Source organism: Xyrauchen texanus, chromosome 36 (genome assembly GCF_025860055.1).
Source record: "Xyrauchen texanus isolate HMW12.3.18 chromosome 36, RBS_HiC_50CHRs, whole genome shotgun sequence".
Taxonomy (NCBI): Eukaryota; Metazoa; Chordata; class Actinopteri; order Cypriniformes; family Catostomidae; genus Xyrauchen; species Xyrauchen texanus.
This window is the reverse complement of record NC_068311.1, coordinates 1,274,401-1,296,900: the sequence shown is the minus strand read 5'-3', so window position 1 is coordinate 1,296,900 and position 22,500 is coordinate 1,274,401. Positions and strand designations below refer to the sequence as shown.

At 42.8% G+C, this 22,500-nt stretch overlaps 1 protein-coding gene across 1 annotated transcript in view; it reads right to left on the bottom strand.

Annotated features, from left to right (window-relative positions):
• LOC127629453 (cGMP-dependent 3',5'-cyclic phosphodiesterase-like) overlaps positions 1 to 22,500 on the bottom strand; it is a 238,692-nt gene that overhangs the window by 16,603 nt on the left and 199,589 nt on the right. Inside the window, exons 10-17 of the mRNA XM_052106558.1 lie at positions 19,311 to 19,385; positions 18,417 to 18,458; positions 18,235 to 18,303; positions 16,150 to 16,280; positions 8,872 to 8,983; positions 4,765 to 4,804; positions 2,813 to 2,876; positions 1,355 to 1,436 (exon numbers count right to left, since the gene is read on the bottom strand). Coding sequence (XP_051962518.1) covers positions 1,355 to 1,436; positions 2,813 to 2,876; positions 4,765 to 4,804; positions 8,872 to 8,983; positions 16,150 to 16,280; positions 18,235 to 18,303; positions 18,417 to 18,458; positions 19,311 to 19,385 — 615 coding nt within the window. The remainder of the gene's footprint in view (positions 1 to 1,354; positions 1,437 to 2,812; positions 2,877 to 4,764; positions 4,805 to 8,871; positions 8,984 to 16,149; positions 16,281 to 18,234; positions 18,304 to 18,416; positions 18,459 to 19,310; positions 19,386 to 22,500) is intronic.

Here is a 22,500-nt window from a genome sequence, read left to right as displayed (position 1 = left end):
GTCACAAACACACACACACTCATATACACACACACACACTGTCACAAACACACACACACTCATATACACACACACACTGTCACAAACACACACACACTCATATACACACAAACACATACACACACACTGTCACACACACTCATATATACACACACACACTGTCACAAACACACACACACTCATATACACACAAACACATACACACACACTGTCACACACACTCATATATACACACACACACACTGTCACAAACACACACACACTCATATACACACACACACACACTGTCACAAACACACACACTCATATATACACACACACTCATATACACACACAAACACATACACACACAAATATACACACACACTCATATATATACACACACACACTGTCACACACACTCATATACACACACACACACTGTCACACACACTCATATATACACACACACTCATATATACACACACACAAACATACACACACACTCATATATATACACACACAGACTGTCACACACACTCATATATACACACACACACAAACATACACACACACTCATATATATACACACACACTCATATATACACACACACACACACACTGTCACACACACTCATATATACACACACACATACATACACACACACACACACTGTCACAAACACACTCACACACACACACACACACACACATAGAGACACACACACTGTCACACACACACATATATACACACACACATACATACACACACACACACACTGTCACAAACACACACACACTCATATACACACACACTCATATATACACACACACTCATATACACACACAAACACATACACACACAAACATACACACACACTCATATATATACACACGCACACTGTCACACACACTCATATATACACACACACTGTCACACACACAAACACACACACACACACTCATATATACACACACGCACACTGTCACACACACTCATATATACACACACACTGTCACACACACAAACACACACACTCATATATACACACACGCATACTGTCACACACACTCATATATACACACACACTGTCACACACACACTCATATATACACACACGCACACTGTCACACACACTCATATATACACACACACACACACTCATATATACACAGACACACACACACTCATATATATACACACACACTCATATACACACACAAACACATACACACACAAACATACACACACACTCATATATACACACACACACATACACACACAAACATACACACACACACTCATATATACACACACACACATACACACACAAACATACACACACACTCATATACACACACACACACTTCATACCTCGTCATCACTCACGACTCCTCCATCAAACACTTTGGCCACAAGTTCATGACTGACTCGATCCAACAGGAACACAGAACAACTGAGAGAGAAACACAATAATATTCCACGTGTTTGTGAATCCGTTCATCCGCTCAGCTGCGTTTCATCTCTTCTTGCTAATATTTGAGCATAGACAGTTGCTGTGCATGTGTTTCTGTGTAATTGTTTTCATTAAATGTTACAATATTTGATTTGAGTTCATTTATATTTATGAGGCTGCTGCTCTTGTCATGCTAACACACACGGAGCGCTGAACGGTTCAGAATTGGCTTGGATGCATCCCAAAATGATCAAACACATAATTAAGTCCTGAGACCAAGGCTCTGTGTGTGTGTGTCTGTGTGTGTGAGTGTGTGTCTGTGTGTGTGTGAGTGAGTCTGTGTGTGAGTGTGTGTCTGTGTGTGTGAGTGTGTGTCTGTGTGTGTGTGTCTGTGTGTGTGTGTGTCTGTGTGTGTGTGTCTGTGTGTGTGTGTGTCTGTGTGTGTGTGTCTGTGTGTGTGTGTCTGTGTGTGTGTGTGTCTGTGTGAGTGTGTGTGTGTGTCTGTGTGAGTCTGTGTGTGTGTGAGTGAGTCTGTGTGTGTGTGTGAGTGAGTCTGTGTGTGTGTGAGTGAGTCTGTGTGTGTGTGAGTGAGTCTGTGTGTGTGTGAGTGAGTCTGTGTGTGTGTCTGTGTGTGTGTGAATGAGTCTGTGTGTGTGTGAGTGAGTCTGTGTGTGTGTGAGTGAGTCTGTGTGTGTGTGAGTGAGTCTGTGTGTGTGTCTGTGTGTGTGTGAATGAGTCTGTGTGTGTGTGTCTGTGTGTGTGAGTGAGTCTGTGTGTGTGTGTGTGTGTGTGTGTGTGTGTCTGTGTGTATGAGTGTGAGTGAGTCTGTGTGTGTGTGTGTCTGTGTGTGTGTGAGTGAGTCTGTGTGTGTGTGTGTGTCTGTATGTGTGTGTGCGTGTGAGTGTGTGTGTCTGTATGTGTGTGTCTGTATGTGTGTGTGTGTGTGTGAGCGTGTGAGTGTGTGTGTGTCTGTGTGAGTGTGTGTGTCTGTATGTGTGTGTGTCTGTGTGTGTGTGTGTGTGTGTGTGTGTGTGTGTGTGTGTGTGTGAGTGTGTGTGTGTGTCTGTGTGTGTGTGAGCGTGTGTGTCTGTATGTGTGTGTGAGTGTGTGTGTGAGCGTGTGAGTGTGTGTGTCTGTATGTGTGTGTCTGTATGTGTGTGTCTGTATGTGTGTGTGTGTGTGTGAGCGTGTGAGTGTGTGTGTCTGTATGTGTGTGTGTGTGTCTGTGTGTGTGTGTGTGTGAGTGTGTGTGTCTGTGTGTGTGTGTGTGTGTGTGTGAGTGTGTGTCTGTATGTGTGTGTGTGTGTGTCTGTGTGTGTGTGTGTGTGTGTCTGTATGTGTGTGTGAGTGTGTGTGTGTGTGTGTGTGTGTCTCACATCTCAGCGTCACTCAGGTTTCGGGCTTCAACGATGATTTCCTGTAATAATACAGACACGTCGTCTGAAGAGAGAGAGAGAGAGAGAGAGAGATGACTTCATAACAGTGAAATAAACAGCATCATTCAATTCTTGAATAATGGAATCTGGACCGTTACTTTTGATATATGAGGTGATAAAAAAGAAATATCCCAAACAAAACAAATATAAATGTGTTGTCACTCAAAGACAGTCAATATGGGAAAAGAGTGAAATGGTTCCAAACTGAGGGACGAGCAAGGGATGGAAATCATAACGAATTTAGTGATTGAAGTTACAATTCAATCCCATTAACAATTCTCTTTTAGCACTCACGGATTCACAAGTCTTCTTTAAACCTCGAGCGACCCGCGTCCACGTGCGTGTACTTTGGTTTTTAGCTTTGCTACACGCAACGCATAATTATATTTCATTTAAACCAACTGATCTCAGTTCAGGAGACTCTGTGCTGTCAGTAAAGGGTTAAACCTTCAGTGCACGGAGTCATGTGACAGAACAACATGGAGCACACTGGAGGTTAAGTCATGCACTAAATAGGGAGCAAGGGAGCATCCTATAACTCTCCTATAACTGTTCTGAGACCAGTGCAGACAGACAGCACACTGGAGGTTAAGTCATGCACTAAATAGGGAGCAAGGGAGCATCCTATAGCTCTCTATAACTGTTCTGAGACCAGTGCAGACAGACAGCACACTGGAGGTTAAGTCATGCACTAAATAGGGAGCAAGGGAGCATCCTATAGCTCTCTATAACTGTTCTGAGACCAGTGCAGACAGACAGCACACTGGAGGTTAAGTCATGCACTAAATAGGGAGCAAGGGAGCATCCTATAGCTCTCTATAACTGTTCTGAGACCAGTGCAGACAGACAGCACACTGGAGGTTAAGTCATGCACTAAATAGGGAGCAAGGGAGCATCCTATATCTCTCTATAACTGTTCTGAGATCAGTGCAGACAGACAGCACACTGGAGGTTAAGTCATGCACTAAATAGGGAGCAAGGGTGCATCCTATAACTCTATATGCAGTTAAGTGCGTTCACTCCAAAAATCTGCTCAAAAGTTCAGTTTCAGACAAAATGACAAAGATACAAGATACATGTGTACTAAACGTCTTATGAGGGAATTATCTACAATCCCATGATGCATTACGTAATGGTGTATTAGAATAAAAAACTATGGAAAATTATATTTAAAGTTGTTCATTATAAGTTTTCAAACATATTTTAAATGTAATGCAAATTGTTAATGTAGTTTCAGAGTAAGACGCGGTTTGTTTGCTGTGATTCTCTGATTGGTGGATCTCTCTTGAGGATTATGGGTAGTGTAGTTCTTCACTAGGAATTGTGCTATTAAACGCGATGAAATAACGTGGACTGATGACTTCAACGGAAGAATGTACTATTGCTCTCACCTTGGAGATCACGGTAGATCTGTCTTTTTTAACACGAGGAGGTTACTCCATGTGACTCTACCCTCCCTAGCAACCTGCCCAATTTGGTTGCTAAGGAGACCTGGCTGGAGTCACTCAGCATGCCCTGGATTCAAACTCACGACTCCAGGTGTGATCGTCAGCGTCAATACTCGCTGAGATACACAGATTCCGCCTTTAAAACTTTTTAAGTTATTGTTAAAAATCGATTCTCCTATGGAGAAATTGAATGTGGGTTTTGGGACTGCAAGTGCTTTATAAAAACACATTTTGTCTTTGTATTATTTTACAGCATCTCTGATCACATTCAATCAGACTCACAATGTCAAAGAAAACAAACGTCATGAAATTCATTCAGTTCAAGATTTCTAAATAAATGGACACAAATCTGAATAAGAACTTGATTGAAATCCTAAACAGAAATCGAATTGATCTTTATAATCCTTTAAAAATCCAAACCGGTTTTATGTTAGTTTGACTCACCCAGGTGTGTAAAGAGGTTTTTAGCCACTTGCAGCAGAGCCTGAACAAAAATGAGACAAATATGATACAAAACACAAAGATAGACACAAGTATGTGTGTGTATGTGAGTGTGTGTGTGTGTGTGTGGTCTGACAAAACAACCCCCTACCTCCGCGTGGTACCGGATGGGCAACGTCATGGGCAGCGCCATGGGGGGGAGGGCGAATAGAGACTGTTCCCTCCCCGTTTTTTGGTTTTGTTGGTCATGGCGCTTTGTAGCCACCACAGCGGCCAAATGGGGGCTCTGGATGGGTGCGAGGGGCTGGTAACCCCTTCACCTTCTTACTGATTACCACTAAACCACAAATTAAAACTTTAAGTAAGCTAGTGCCGGAGGCCCTGGGGGGACAGGCGTCTATGACGTCTCCTGGCCAAACTCCATCTGGTAGAGCCAGGAGACTGAATCCTCACCATTGGGGCTGCTCCAGAAACAACAAAAAGCCACTATGGATGACCACGTGGAATGTTTGAACGCTCACAGCGGAGGAGAGGCTGCCACTGCTCTGTCGGGATCTGGACCGGTACCGCCTGGATCTCTGTGGTGTTGAGGAGGTCCGGTGGACTGGCTCTGGCTCTTGCCAATATGACAAGACTACCAAACAACAGGGAGTGGCTCTTCTGCTGAACAAAAGAATAAAGGGAGCGTGGGAGCGTGGCGGTGAGGTGTGGGATGCTGTGAGCCCCAGGTTACTCTGGGTTCGCCTTCCCATCAACCAGGGGCGAGGAGTAGTGGTCGTGGTTACTTATGCCCCCACCGAAGATGAACATCCATGGAGGGATGCGGGAAAGACTGATGAGTCATATGCCTTCTATGACCTCCTGTCACAGGTGTTGGCTAAAGTGGCCCCTCGGGATAGAATCATCATGTTCGGTGATTTCAATGCCCGAGATGGTCATGATGCTAGCACCTGGTCTGGAGTGATTAGAAGACGTGGGCCTGATCAGCTCAATAACAACGGTAGGAGGCTGCTAGATTTTTGTGCAGTCCATGGGCTTGTAATTACTAACACACTGTTCTAGCATCGGCGCATCCACACAACATTATGGATGCATGCCGGGTCCAAGCAAGAACATCTGCTGGACAACATAGTGATGGAAGAGCGGATGCGGGCACATGTCCTTGACACCATGACCTACCGTGGAGCTGATCTGCCCACTGACCATCGACTTGTCATCTGTAAGATGCACCTGCCATTCTTCCAATCCGGTGGTGGGTGTAAACCCAGGACCCCTTTCAAACCCATAGTGGCCTGGTCTATGCTAGCTGATGAAAGTTGCAAATGACAATTTCAGCATCGCTTGCTTCTGGGGTTGGCATCATCCCCCACTCCTCCGGATGTCGTGGGGGAATGGGCGAGGTTTAAGGCTGTGGCTCATGTAACTGCAACGGCAGTTTTGGGCACACGGTCCAGACCTCCTCAGAAACCCTGGCTGACAGAGGAGGTGTTCAGGCTGGCTGAGAAAATGCAACAGGCCCACTCTCATCATCTACAGCATCCCATGTCAGAGAATGAGGAGGCTTACCGCAGCCTTCGCTCGTAGGTTCGGAGAGCCGTGAGGTGCTGCAAGGATGGTTGGTGGTTGCGGGTTGCTGAGGAGATGGAGTCTGCCTCAATGGCCCACGATAAAATCACTCTTTAATTCTATCAAGAAAGTTACTTGCAGCGCCACACCTATTACCATCATTAGGGGAAAGAACGGTGATCCAATCTCTGACCCCTAGGAACAGGTTTGCAGATTTTCTGAGCATTTCTGTGAGGTCCTGGGGAAGGGGAAGTCCTTCAGCCTGGAAAACATTGTGGGACAAAGTGGGGATGACCCTGCTGGGGCTGCGGTGCCTCAAATATTGGAGGAAGAAGTCACTCTCTGTGGGTGGCTGGCTGAGGTGCCATCTTTGGAGGAAGTACTGAAGGTGATCCGGAGCCTGAGACCAGGAAAGGCACCGGGCAGAGATGATCTCCCCAGTGAAATGCTGAGGGAGGGTGGTGTTTGTGCACAGACTGCCCTACATGACATCATAACAACAGTCTGGACCACTGGGCAGGTTCCACAGGATTGGAAGGATCCCCTGGTGGTCTCTCTCTTTAAAAAGGGGGACCACACAGATTGTAACAACTATAGGGGCATCTCGCTCCTCAGTGTGCCGGGAAAGGTCCTGGCATGGATTATTCAACATTGCCTTGCCAGGCACGCTGAGGAGAGACTTGCGGAGCCCCAGTGTGGTTTCAGGAAACTCTATGTCCATCTGCTACAGCAGAGGTGTAGGGAATTCCAGCAAGACCTACATCTCTGCTTTATTGACCTGGTCAAGGCCTATGATACCATCTGTACGCCTGGGCTCTGGGTTGTTCTTCGTGCTTTCGGAGTCCCAGACCCGCTGCTCGCGATCATTAAGGACCTTCACGATGGCGAGCACGCCCGGGTAAATCTACGTGGCTGGGAGTCGGAGCCATTCCCTGTTCACCTTGGAGTGTGACAGGGATGTCCTCTGGCTCCCACATTATATAATATCTATTTCGACCAGGTGGTTCGTGAAGCCTTCGATGGCTGTACCGGAGGAATTTCCATCTGGTACAGATATAATGGGAGGTTGATCGATGCCCGGGTGTGGTCAAGGGATGGCTCCCTATTGGTCAACCACATTATGTATGCTGATGATCTGGTGATTGCTGCTCACCCAGAGGATGAGTTGGAGGTGCTGCTGATGAACCTGGCGCTTGCCACTAAGAGATGGGGCCTTACCATCAGCCCAATCAAAACTAAGCACCTGCCTGGCTATTATGTACCATCGGACACTACACCCCCACAGCTCCCAATTGGTGATGGGGCAGTTGTGGAGAGAGTGGAGTGTTTTCCATACCTGGGAAGTGTGCTTATGACCAGCTCCGGTTTGACAGCAGAGGTCTCACTCCGAATCAGTCGAGCGGCATTATCTTTTCATCGGTTGCGTATCGCTGTGTGGAAGCTACCCGGTTTGTCGCTCCGCACAAAGCTTCAGGTATTCTTGGCCATGGTCATTCCCTCCCTTCTCTATGCTTGCGAAACGTGGACCCCCCTAATGGAACATCTTCGCTGGTTAGAAACATTTAGGCTGGCCTGCCTAAGATCCATCCTGGGTTTAACCAGGCTGGATTGTGTGAGGAGCTCACAAATCCTTGAAAGATGTGGACAAAGTCCCATCGGTGAGCTCCTCCGGCAGGCAAGGTTGCGTTGGCTGGGTCATGTAGCCTGCATGCCCGGCCACTACATGCCTAAACAGCTTTTGTTCGGCCGGATAGAGGGGGCTAAGCGGGCGCGGCACGGGCTGGAAAAGAGATGGAGTGATGTGGTACAAGTAGATGTGGAGCTGAGTGGACTTGCCGATGACTGGTACCAGCGGTGTCAAGATCGGCCTCTTTGGAGGAGGCTTGTGAAGGACGCTACTGGCCAGTTGGAGGCAGTCACCTTCCAACAACAACGGAGGGCAGCGGAGCGACGCTCACAACAACAAGCAGAGCGTGGCTAAAGCACAGCAAGTTGGTGCATCAGCCAGTCATCTCAGTCAGTCGACCCATGTCACCTGATGGATCGGTCCCGTGACCTCCTGCCAGCGGGCGTTCGACACTTAACGTGGCCTAAACATGCACATAGCCTGGCACAAGCGTTGTGGTGACGTCACCACAACTTAGTGGTGAATGGCAGTTGTTGTTGTTGCTGTGTGTGTGTGTGTGTGTGTGTGTGTGTGTGTGTGTGTCATGAGAGATTATGAAAGGTCAGGGCACTGAGTGCTATTTCTGGTGCACTCTGGGAGTTCTCATCACAAGATACTTGTGAAACTGCCCGACTGCACTCCATCAACCTCTCTTTCTGTGCTAACCCACAAAGCTCTCGTTTGTTTTCATTTGTTTGGTGTGTTTTGCTGCTTAGACTTATTTTCAAGTTTCATAACACAGTCATAAGTACTCACATGAAGGTAAACAGGATTTTATGATCAGTTTCAGTGTCCGAGGGGAACATTTGTACTAAAAACATTTCCAAAGAAAATCAAATAAATGTGTGTTTCTTCTCTTGGTCTCAGGAGTTTCTCACCTGACACTCAAACTTGAGCTTCTGTTCTTTCTGAAAGGCGAGTGTGCTGGTGAGAACCGTCGACGTGTAACAGAAACAGTGTTGAATCACGTGTTCATCGGCCTCCGTGTACCTGTAGACACACACACAAACACACACACACACAAACATACACTCACAAACATACACACACACGCGCAATCACACACACACAATCACACACACAGACAAACATACACACACACACACGAGCAATCGCACACACACAAACGCACACACACACATGCAATCACACATACACACACACACACAATCACACATTCACACACACACGCGCGCGCAATCACACACACACAAACACACACACACACACACAATCACACACACAAACACACACAAACACACAATCACACACACAAACACACAATCACACACACAATCACACACAAACACACACACAATCACACACACACAAACACACAATCACACACAATCACACATACACACACACACAGAGGAAATCTTTTAACAACACACACCTGATATTACTGCACACAAACACAGATTATGAAGCACTTTACTCGAATGGGGAACAAAATAGTGTCACTGAAATTAGGGGGAAAAACATCAAATATCCTCAATCACATCTGGAGGTGAAACTAAATATTATGAGCTGATGTTTAATGTGAAACTTATTTCACATGAGGATTGCAACTTGTGCAACCCGGTTACCAAAATGTGGGATATAAATATATGATATTAAAACCCTGATTTCGGTATTTCGTCCATTAACCCTTTAAACTCTGAAGCCGTTTTTATAGAGTTCCTGTTTCAGTGGCGTACACAAAATTAAAGGCTCATAACTCAACAAACAAAACAAAACAAACAAAAACAAGGGTCAAGTGTTTGGTATCATTGTAAAGAAAAAAAAACATTGCAATTTGTTTAATGACATACTGTAGATTATGATACATTCTGAGACTCTCAATCTAAGAAACTGCTGAAAAAATCACAAATAATTGAGCCAAAATGTATTTTTTTCTTATTTTTCTGATTTGACATTAAATATCTCTGGGTGTAAATAATGTGGCTCCGAAAAACAGCTTTTGTTTTGTTCTCAATCATGTCGACTGTATCTGAGAATAATATTGTGTTGATGCGCCAAAGCAATCAAAAGTTCCAACATTACAAATATAATTGATCATAGTGTCCAAAAACATCTCCAAACAAATAAAAGATAATAATTGTACATAAGAACTAATTACACATGCAAACACAACAATGACTAAAGGTTTGCATAGCATGCACACATGATTTTAGTCATGAGATTTCACAGAATGAGTTTCATTCTGTGTCATTTGAGTCATCATTGAGTCTGTGTCATGTATTTGGCGCCATCTCCTGGTGGTCATATGTAACATTGTGCTTCATGTGGATTATCTAATGATCTATACATCTGATTATCTTGTGTGTGGACTCCATTGAAAGATAATCACAGACTCTAAATAATGAAATGTGATATTTTATGTTCCATTATTGTTTTGTGAAGTTATAAGTGAAAACGCGGCATATAAGCAACCCAAAGACATATATTTAGCTGTTACTCGCTATATTTTCATCTGTGAGTAAAACAAATAATCTGGTTGTATTTTACTCTTTGAGATCTTTCCAACGACATATGACACATGAATATTTGATCAGTTTGATGTTTTTACCGATTACAAAAATACGTAAAGTGCAATTAAATTTTTTAATAAATGATCAAAACGAACACTTCTGATTTATCTGCAGATTTTAAAGCACTTGTTCAGTTTTGGTCATAATGTCTACATGCATTATAAAGTACAGCTTATAAACTTTCAAACGATATTTATTTTTGTGTTGGTCAACACAGCTTAAAGGGTAAATGTTAAAAAAATGTTTTTTCCACCTCAGGAGATCAAACTAAATATTATAAGCTGATGTTTAACGTGAAACTTTTTTTAAATGAAGACTGTAACTTGTGCAACCCTGTTACCAAAACTTGGGATATTTCTGAATATGGATTAAAAACCCTGATTTGTGAGATTTTGTTATTTCACAGCATCAAGTAAACATGAAAATTAAATAAACATATCAATGAAATTCTTGCGTAAAAGATCTAATAATGTTCTAATGTTAAAATAATGCACTAGATTAGAATGCTGGTTTACAGTTCATATATTATTTGTTTGTTTGATTTTTCCCAAAATAGCTTTGGGAAAAAATAGCTAAAAAACTAAAAACTAGCGCTGTCAATCGATTCAAATTTTTTCCGAATTAATTACATGAACTGCGATGAATACACAACAGAAGTGTTTGAACACAAGAAAACTTCCTCATCGTGTTCTGTCGCTAACGTCAAGCTAAGGCCTAGTCCAAACTAATACCTTTTCGTTTGGCCATTTTTTGCAGACAAAATCGCGTTTTTGTCCTCGAAAACGTAGCTTTTTGAAAACGCAATCCAAAGTGGATACATTTGAAAATGCCGTTTTGGCGTTGCAGTGTGGACTGTGAAAACGGACGCTTTGGAAAACGATGAAGCATTTTTAGTCATGTGACCTATCCAACCAAAACAATCAAGATGGCGGCCCGTGTTATGATACTCACTTTGATCACATTGTTAAAAAATAAATGTCACTTTGTATAACCTTCACATTGTGTTCCTTCCAAGGCGACGGGAAGTTTACTTGGAATTGGTGTCCGGCGACGGAACAATTGCGTTTCAGGCCGTACATGCAGCGCTGTGACACTATTTAACCATTTTCATACGTTTCAGCGGGGACGAATAATGCTTAGTGTGGACGGAGAGCGTTTTGAAACGAAATCGCCGTTTTCAAATGTATCCGGATTAATATAGACGTAGCCGAAGTGGCCCATTATACAAAGGTGCCTGGAATTGTTCCTGGCAGGCAGCCGAGGCCCTAACCCCGCCCCCATCCCTAATCATATATAGAGCTTGTAAGGCCTTCCAGGAACAATTCGGGCACCTTTCTCCCGTCGTGGTCTGAATGTGTTGTGTGCGCAGCTGGAGTTTCGCTCACTGCCCCCTGCTGAAAACAGGTGCTACTACAAGCTTCAATTGCTCCGATGGAAGGAATATTCTTTCTTAATTGCGTAATATGTTTATGCATAATTTTTTTTATATAAGTAATCGCACGGAAGGAATGTGTTAAATCGACATCCCTAGTAAAAAAAATGAATCACATGCTTAATTACATCCATGTACCCGAACACACACACACATGCAGAAAACCTTTAATCAAGTTCTGGACACATTGTTCACTATCGGTTTGAAAGTGTTTCCTGTCAAAGGATTTAATTTCACCTGTCAGGAGGTTTTAAAGGCACGACTGTTTTCCACACAATCCTGCCAAAACAAGTCAGTACAGAAACAGATATATGAAACACTGTCAACAGTGAACGAATGATCTTTCTCTTTCTTTCACACACTCGCCAAGATCCGTGAGCTGCTGGCGAAGCACAAACCGTCTGAGTAACTACAGAACATCGTTCATGAAACGTCACAGACAGTTTAATAAATCATGTGAATCTGAGTGAAACTACAGCCGCTGAACTGTTGAACAAGTTACTACATAACAACATATAACAGCAGCACAATTATGTGAATCAGTTCATAATGTTTGAAAGGAATATTCCGGGTTCGATACAAGTTCTGCTCAATCGACAGCCATGTGTTGATTCATGTTGAAACATTCCTTTCGGCTAGTCCCATACTCATGTAAAACCCTCCTGTGACATTCTGTCTTTTATATCAAAACACATTTTCCTAATTGAATAAAAATGGTTTGCTTTATCTGAGTAGAGCAAGACTTGGTGACTTTTCCTCCAATTTACCATCTGAACATAAACATGTAAATAATAATTGGGCTTGATTCGATAAGTCTACGTGGTCGTATATAAAAATAAATAAAGCGACACTTTGGTATTCATGGTCAAAACTGACCGACCAATGAAAATAAACGAGAAAGACCAAAAACAGAGCAATTTCTTTTATCCTTCAATGTGCAAAAACACAGACACAAATTACAGGGTGAGACACTAAAACATCCTCAGTACAAAACACACACACACACACACACACACAAACACACACTCCCACTTACACACACAGACACACACACACTCCCACTTACACACACAGACACACACACACTCCCACTTACAGATACACACACACACACACACACTCTTTCACAAAAACACCCACGTACACACACACACATACACACACACACACAGACGCACACACACACACTCCCACTTACACATACACACACACACACAGACACACACACACACAGACGCACACACACACAGACGCACACACACACACACACACACTCCCACTTACAGATACACACACACTCCCACTTACACATACACACACACACACAGACACACACACACACACACAGACACACACACACACAGACGCACACACACACACACACACTCCCACTTACAGATACACACACACTCCCACTTACACATACACACACACACACAGACACACACACACACACACACACTCCCACTTACACATACACACACACACACACACACTCTTTCACAAAAACACCCACGTACACACACACACATACACACACACACTCTCTCACAAAAACACACACACACACTCACACACACTCTTTCACAAAAACACACACGTACACACACACACTCACTCTCACACACACACTCTCACACACACACACTCACGGTCACACACTGACACACTCACATACACACACACACTCACTCACACACACACAGACGCACACAAACACACACACACACACACACACTCTTTCACAAAAACACCCACACACACACACTCACACACACACTCACTCACACACACACAGACGCACACAAACACACACACACACACACACACACTCTTTCACAAAAACACCCACACACACACACTCACACACACACTCACTCACACACACACAGACGCACACAAACACTCTTTCACAAAAACACCCACACACACACACTCACTCACACACACTCTCTCACAAAAACACACACACACACTCACACACACTCTTTCACAAAAACACACACGTACACACACACACACTCACTCTCACACACACACACACACACACACTCTCACACACACACACACTCATGGTCACACACTGACACACTCACATACACACACACACTCACTCACACACACTCTCTCACAAAAACACACACACACTCACACACTCACACACACTCTTTCACAAAAACACACACGTACACACACACACACACACACTCACTCACACACACTCTTTCACAAAAACACACACATACACACTCACTCTCACACACACTCTCACACACACACACACTCACGGTCACACACTGACACACTCACAAACACACACACACACACAGATACACACACATACACAAACACACACACACATACACACACACACTCACTCACACACACTCTCTCACAAAAACACACACTCTTTCACAAAAACACACACGTACACACACACACTCACTCTCTCACACACACACACACACTCACACACACACTCACGGTCACACACTGACACACTCACATACACACACACACTCACTCACACACACTCTCTCACAAAAACACACACACACTCACACACACTCTTTCACAAAAACACACACGTACACACACACACTCACTCTCACACACACACTCATGGTCACACACTGACACACTCACAAACACACACACACACACACAGATACACACACATACACAAACACACACACACATATACACACATATACACACACAGTCACACACACACACTCCCACATACACACACACGCACACATACACACACTCCCACTTACACACACACAAACACACACTCCCACTTACACACACACATACACACACTCCCACTTACACACACACATACACACACTCCCACTTACACACACACATACACACACTCCCACTTACACACACACATACACACACTCCCACTTACACACACACATACACACACTCCCACTTACACACACACATACACACACTCCCACTTACACACACACATACACGCTTATCCACATGCTTATGTTTGTCTGTTGTTTTCCAGCTGATGACAAACTCAAAAGATAAAGTTGACAATAAAATACTGTGCACACACATCTTGTGTCTAAACGTTTGAAACTGAGTATTTTAACGTTTACGGATTGACTTTCATTGACTTCTATTGTAAGTGTCTCACTGGAACACAGATATTGTCTGTTTATGGGAAAGTTTAAATTCTGTTCAGAGGTAAAAACATTATGCCACAAATGCTGTTGATGAGCTCATCTTGCATTGAACCTGGAACATTCCTGTAATTAATCCATTAATCCATTATTCGTTTGTTTCACCACTGAATCACGTTCATTCAAATATGTGTCATTAGTATACAAATGTTATTTTATTATTTCAGTGAATATCTCGGCCTCTGAGTGGACTACAAACTCAATCTAGGTGTCATTAGAAAGCTGAGATCCTCCCCTTTGTGATGCTGTATGGACATTTATCAGTATTCAAAAATCCTATATTTACAATGATTTGTTTGGCATGCTTTTCTTGCTGGATGGCATATTTTGTTCTGGATATTTAAGATATAACATTGGACTATTCACACAAGCTCACAGACAAGTGAAAAATGCCAAATTTAATGTAAAAGCAGATATAAAGTGTTTGGTTATTTAGGGCTTACAGCAGCAGTTATTGGAGCATAAATGAGATGTTTGTATTTGATGACTTACACAATTCATATTTCACTTTGTGAGTCTTTTTAAAATCATTTGAGCTGTCATATTAATGCAACAAAATGATCCATACAGTTACATTCCTAAGAATGAGAGCTTTCATTTGATATATGACATGACCATATATGTGCTATGTGAAGGACTTTTATTTTGATATAAATATTTCTAACCCATTACCACTAGGGGGCGCTAATTATCGATGTGACTGTTTGAGGCCTTATTTAGTTATTTTAAGCAGCATAAATGCAGATGTGATGTTATCTATGAAAAGTACAGATTCTAATCTTTCAAATGACACCTCATATGCATGACTTATATATACGGAGCCTTAAACATTTTAAACGTAAACTTGTATTATTATATAGCGCCCCCTATTGGACCCGCCGCTAGTGTCGCATGTATCTTAGACTCCTGCTGCATTATTTAAATGGCCTGACACCAGATTATTTTCGTGATAGTACACAAAGTTTGATAATTGAACACACAGACCTGTTTCCTCCCAGCTTGTTGAAGGTGCACGCTAGCGCCACCACCTGTCCAGTGGCTTGACTGATCACAGGCACACACAGCATTGAGTTCGGCTTGAACCCCAACAAACTGCTCAATAAACCCCGTTCCTCCTGTTGAGAGACAGAGAGAGTATTCAAGCGATTCAAAGCACTTTTGATCTTCGGGCGTGTCTGAAGCGGAGGCAAATGTTAGTGGGACCTTTTAGTTTCAGTAATATTTAAACTTTAAAGTAAAGCCCCAAACGTATCAAACAGGTCTGGGATAATCCCCGAAAATCCACTTCAACTGGTCCTGGACATCACAAACAATTAATAAATAAAACTCAAATCAAAATTCATTTGAAAAGTTTATTAAAAACATTCTTTCTACATTAACTGCATCAACGTTTAATATTGTTGCATATTATTGTTCTCATATTGCTGTGGGGAAATGGATTTACGGGCACCGTTGAGTGTTTTTAAATCATTACAAAAAATCAGCTTATTCAAAAAAATGGAAAACACGAGAGAACCGTCTGTGCTGATAATAGAGAACGATCAGCTGCACTCACTGACAACCTCCTGCACTAGCATGAACATACTGACAGCAGCTGTGAGTGTGTGTGTGTGTCTGTGTGTCTGTGTGTGTGTGTCTCTGTGTGTGTGTGTGTGTCTGTGTGTGTCTGTCTGTGTGTGTGTGTCTCTGTGTGTGTGTGTGTCTGTGTGTGTGTGTGTGTGTGTGTCTATGTGTGTGTGTGTGTGTCTATGAGTGTGTGTGTGTGTGTCTGTGTGTGTGTCTCTGTGTGTGTGTGTGTGTCTCTGTGTGTGTGTGTGTGTGTGTGTCTATGTGTGTGTGTGTGTGTCTATGAGTGTGTGTGTGTGTCTGTGTGTGTGTGTCTCTGTGTGTGTGTGTGTGTCTCTGTGTGTGTGTGTGTGTCTGTGTGTGTGTGTCTCTGTGTGTGTGTGTGTGTCTGTGTGTGTGTGTGTGTGTGTGTGTCTATGTGTGTGTGTGTGTGTCTATGAGTGTGTGTGTGTGTGTGTGTGTTTGCGTGTGTGTGCGTGTGTGTGTGTTTGTGTGTGTCTGTGAGTGTGTGTGTGTTTGTGTATGTGTGTGTGTGTCTATGAGTGTGTGTGTGTGTCTATGTGTGTGTGTGTGTGTCTATGAGTGTGTGTGTGTGTGTGTGTGAGAGTGTGTGTGTGTTTGCGTGTGTGTGTGTGTTTGTGTATGTGTGTGTGTGTGTGTGTTTGTGTGTGTCTGTGTGAGTGTGTGTGTGTTTGTGTATGTGTGTGTGTGTGTATTTGTTTGTGAGTGTGTGTGTGTGTTTGTGTATGTGTGTGTGTGTGTGTGTTTGTGAGTATGAGTCTATGTGTGTGTGTGTCTATGTGTGTGTGTGTGTCTATGAGTGTGTGTGTGTTTGTGTATGTGTGTGTATGTGTGTGTTTGTGAGTATGAGTCTATGTGTGTGTGTGTCTATGTGTGTGTGTGTGTCTATGAGTGTGTGTGTGTGTGTGTGTGAGAGTGTGTGTGTGTTTGCGTGTGTGTGTGTGTTTGTGTATGTGTGTGTGTGTGTGTGTTTGTGTGTGTCTGTGTGAGTGTGTGTGTGTTTGTGTATGTGTGTGTGTGTGTATTTGTTTGTGAGTGTGTGTGTGTGTTTGTGTATGTGTGTGTGTGTGTGTGTTTGTTTGTGTCTATGTGTGTGTGTTTGTTTGTGTGTGTGTGTCTATGTGTGTGTGTGTGTCTATGAGTGTGTGTGTGTGTGTGAGTGTGTGTGTGTGTTTGCGTGTGTTTGTGTATGTGTGTGTGTGTGTGTTTGTGTGTGTCTGTGTGTGTGTGTTTGTGTATGTGTGTGTGTGTGTGTATTTGTTTGTGAGTGTGTGTGTGTGTGTGTGTTTGTTTGTGTCTATGTGTGTGTGTGTGTGTCTATGAGTGTGTGTGTGTTTGTGTGTGTATGTGTGTGTGTTTGTGTGTGTGTGTTTGTGTGTGTGTCTGTGTGTGTGTGAGTGTGTGTGTGTTTGTGTATGTGTGTGTGTTTGTGTATGTGTGTGTGTGTGTGTGTGTGTGTGTTTGTGTGTGTGTCTGACTGACCTGACTCACATCCTGTAGTGTAATAGATTTCTTTGTCTCAACCACCTGCCCAAACCGCCCAAACATGAGCTGCCGACAGACAGACAGGGAGAGAGAGACAGATAATATATCTGACATAGATCTGGTAAAAAAAAAAACAATATTTTACAAACACACAAAAAATAATAAAAAAGAAAACTTACTGGAAAACTGATTTCTTCTTCTAAAACTTTATCACCAACAACCTGCAGAGAAACACTGAAAACATGAGTGTGTGTTTGTTTATGCGCGCGCGGGTGTGTGTGTGTGTCAAAAGTAAACATCTAATTTATATAACATATAGTTGTGGTTCTGGATGCTGATTGGTCAATACACTGTTCCAGCTCTGTGTAACGCAGTACAACATGTCCTGAACGGTTTGTCTGCTAGTCGTCTTAACTGCAAATCTGTAAACACTATGAAACTCATCTGAACTAGAATAATAAATGTAAGAATAAAGTTAACCTCGTGTGACCCCGTGTACACATGCGTGGACATTGTATTTTGGCTTCTCTATATGCAGCGCATAATTTAAATGAATATAAAGCGACTGAATGCTGTTCACGAGACTCTAGACGGTCATTTAAGGGTTAAACTTCTGCCGCATGAGTCATGTGACACAACAACAGTGAATCCTGTTTGGTTGTAAAGAGGAGAGTCTCTAGTTTCATTTGATACACCGCTTTAAATAATCTGTTCATTTTTCACGTGTCAACACGCTGATAAACATGATGTCCACATATGTGCACACTGGAACTACATTTCCTCAAAAGTAGAAAAAACATGTTTGTTATTTGAATCAACTATAAACTCATCTGTGGGTCATTTCACTTCATTTTAATATACATTTAGTCATCACTGTACAATACAGTACAACTTAGTCCCGCTGTCCACATATGAGGACGTACATTATTAGGGAAACGATTTGCTGTAGAAATGTTTGGCATATTTATTAGGTGCTACTGGTTGAATATGCACACAGCCGTCACGCTCAAGTCTCAGGAGGTGAAACAGTAATATGTGGGGACGTATTAGAGAAGCATATGTGTGTGCGTCACCTGACAGAAGAGCTGATGATTATCTTCAGACACGAGCAGTAAACAGCCGCACTGAGACTGAGTTTCTGTCTGTAACTGAAACACAAAACACAAAACACACGTCAGATTGAACACACCTGTCATACTCCTGCTTACATTACACGCCGTCTCCATGATGCTTTCCAGGCCGTTTTAAAACGTCTTGATCATTCCCGGTTTTCCATGTAAACTTCGTATAATTAAATCATTCATTTAATTAGTGTGTGACTTTCTACACAGATACAGTCAAGCAGTTTCCCCGTGTCATGCAATATGTGACACGCAACTACTTTAAACAGCATTTGTTTAATTTTGTATTAATATTATGAGCTTTTATGAGCGAACATTGAGGGGGTCTGGGTAGCTCAGCGAGTATTGACGCTGACTATCACACCTGGAGTCGCGAGTTTGAATCCAGGGCGTGCTGAGTGACTCCAGTCAGGTCTCCTTGGCAACCAAATTGGCCCGGTTGCTAGGGAGGGTCTGGGTATCTCAGCGAGTATTGACACTGACTATCACACCTGGAGTCGTGTGTTTGAATCCAGGTTGTGCTGAGTGACTCCAGTCAGGTCTCCTTAGCAACCAAATTGTCCCGGTTGCTAGGGAGGGTAGAGTCACATGGGGTAACCTCCTCGTGGTGGTGATTAGTGGTTCTCTCAATGGGGCGTGTGGTGAGTTGTGTGTGGATCGTGGAGAGTAGCATGAGCCTCCACATGCTGTGAGTCTCCGCGGTGTCATGCACAACGAGTCACGTGATCAGATGCGCGGATTGACGGTCTCAGACGTGGCGGACACCACGAGGACCTACTAAGTAGTGCGAATTGGGTATTCCAAAATTATTTAAATGAGCAAATATTACCTACTAATATATGCATTCATACTGTATACATGTGATCCTAAAATCTTAATGTTCAACAAAAAGTGAATATAATATTAGTTTAAAAACTCATTTGGTTACCGCACTTGGCTTACATTAAGTACATTCCTAATACCGTAAATGTCGTCTAAAAGAAGGTCGTGGACGTGATATTTGTACACAGAAAAGTCAAAAAGAGGAGTAGAAACACATTGTTTCAAGCTCTTTGCCTTCTGGAATGATTTATTTGGAAAGGCGACAGATTCATTTCTCAAAGCCGTAAATCGTAAAATGTTTTCCTTTAATTCGGAGCGTAACTGAATGCTGTGATGTAATCGTATCAGCTCGGGGATTATTGAATTCTGCTGATGAAATTGTGCTCAGCAATAACACACAGAGGGGTTACGACCCAACAAACGTCTGTGTGTGTGCGTGCCATGTCTACGGGCTCACGCCGTTTATAAAACATAAAAAGCATCAAATATGCTTTGCTTTATTTCTCATCAAAGTAGGTCATTAATAAAGATCTGTAGAGGATACCGAATGTTGAAACTCTCTGTAGTTTAATATCTGTAGGGGACATTCCAAATAACGTGTTACCCTTTAATGTATATATTTGACTGTTTTAGTCCCAGAACTAGACTTTCAATATTCAACTATGGAAATACATTATAAAAATACAAATTATTACATGTTTAAAAATATGACCATTTAAACAAAGAGTGAAATAAACATAAAACATTTCAATACACACACACACACACAGACAAATACACACTCATACAAACACACACTCCTATACACACACTCATGCACACACACACAAATACACTCATACACACACACACAGACAAACACACACTCCTATACACACACACTCATGCACACACACACAAATACACTCATACACACACACACACAGACAAACACACACTCCTATACACACACACTCATGCACACACACACAAATACACTCATACACACACACACAGACAAACACACACTCCTATACACACACACTCATGCACACACACACAAATACACTCATACACACACACACACAGACAAACACACACTCCTATACACACACACTCATGCACACACACAAATACACACACACAGACAAACACACACTCATACAAACATGCACTCCTATACACACACACTCATGCACACACACACACAAATACATTCACACACACACACACACACACACACAGACAAACACACACTCATACAAACACGCACTCCTATACACACACACTCATGCACACACACACAAATACATTCATACACACACACACACACACACACACAGACAAACACACACTCATACAAACACGCACTCCTATACACACACACTCATGCACACACACACACAAATACATTCATACACACACACACACACACACAGACAAACACACACTCCTATACACACACACTCATGCACACACATAAATACACTCATACACACACACACAGTCAAACACACACTCATACAAACACACACTCCTATACACACACACTCATGCACACACACACAAATACACTCATACACACACACACAGACAAACACACACTCATACAAACACACACTCCTATACACACACACTCATGCACACACACACACACAAATACATTCATACACACACACACACACACACACACACACAGACAAACACACACTCCTATACACACACACTCATGCACACACACAAATACACTCATACACACACACACAGTCAAACACACACTCATACAAACACACACTCCTATACACACACACTCATGCACACACACACAAATACACTCATACACACACACACACAGACAAACACACACTCCTATACACACACACTCATGCACACACACACACACAAATACACACACACACACAGACAAACACACACTCCTATACACACACACTCATGCACACACACACACAAATACATTCATACACACACACACAGACAAACACACACTCCTATACACACACACTCATGCACACACACAAATACATTCATACACACACACACACACACACAGACAAACACACACTCCTATACACACACACTCATGCACACACACAAATACACTCATACACACACACACAGTCAAACACACACTCATACAAACACACACACCTATACACACACACTCATGCACACACACACAAATACACTCATACACACACACAGACAAACACACACTCATACAAACACACACTCCTATACACACACACTCATGCACACACACACTCACACAAACACACACTCCTATACACACACACACTCATGCACACACATACACACGACA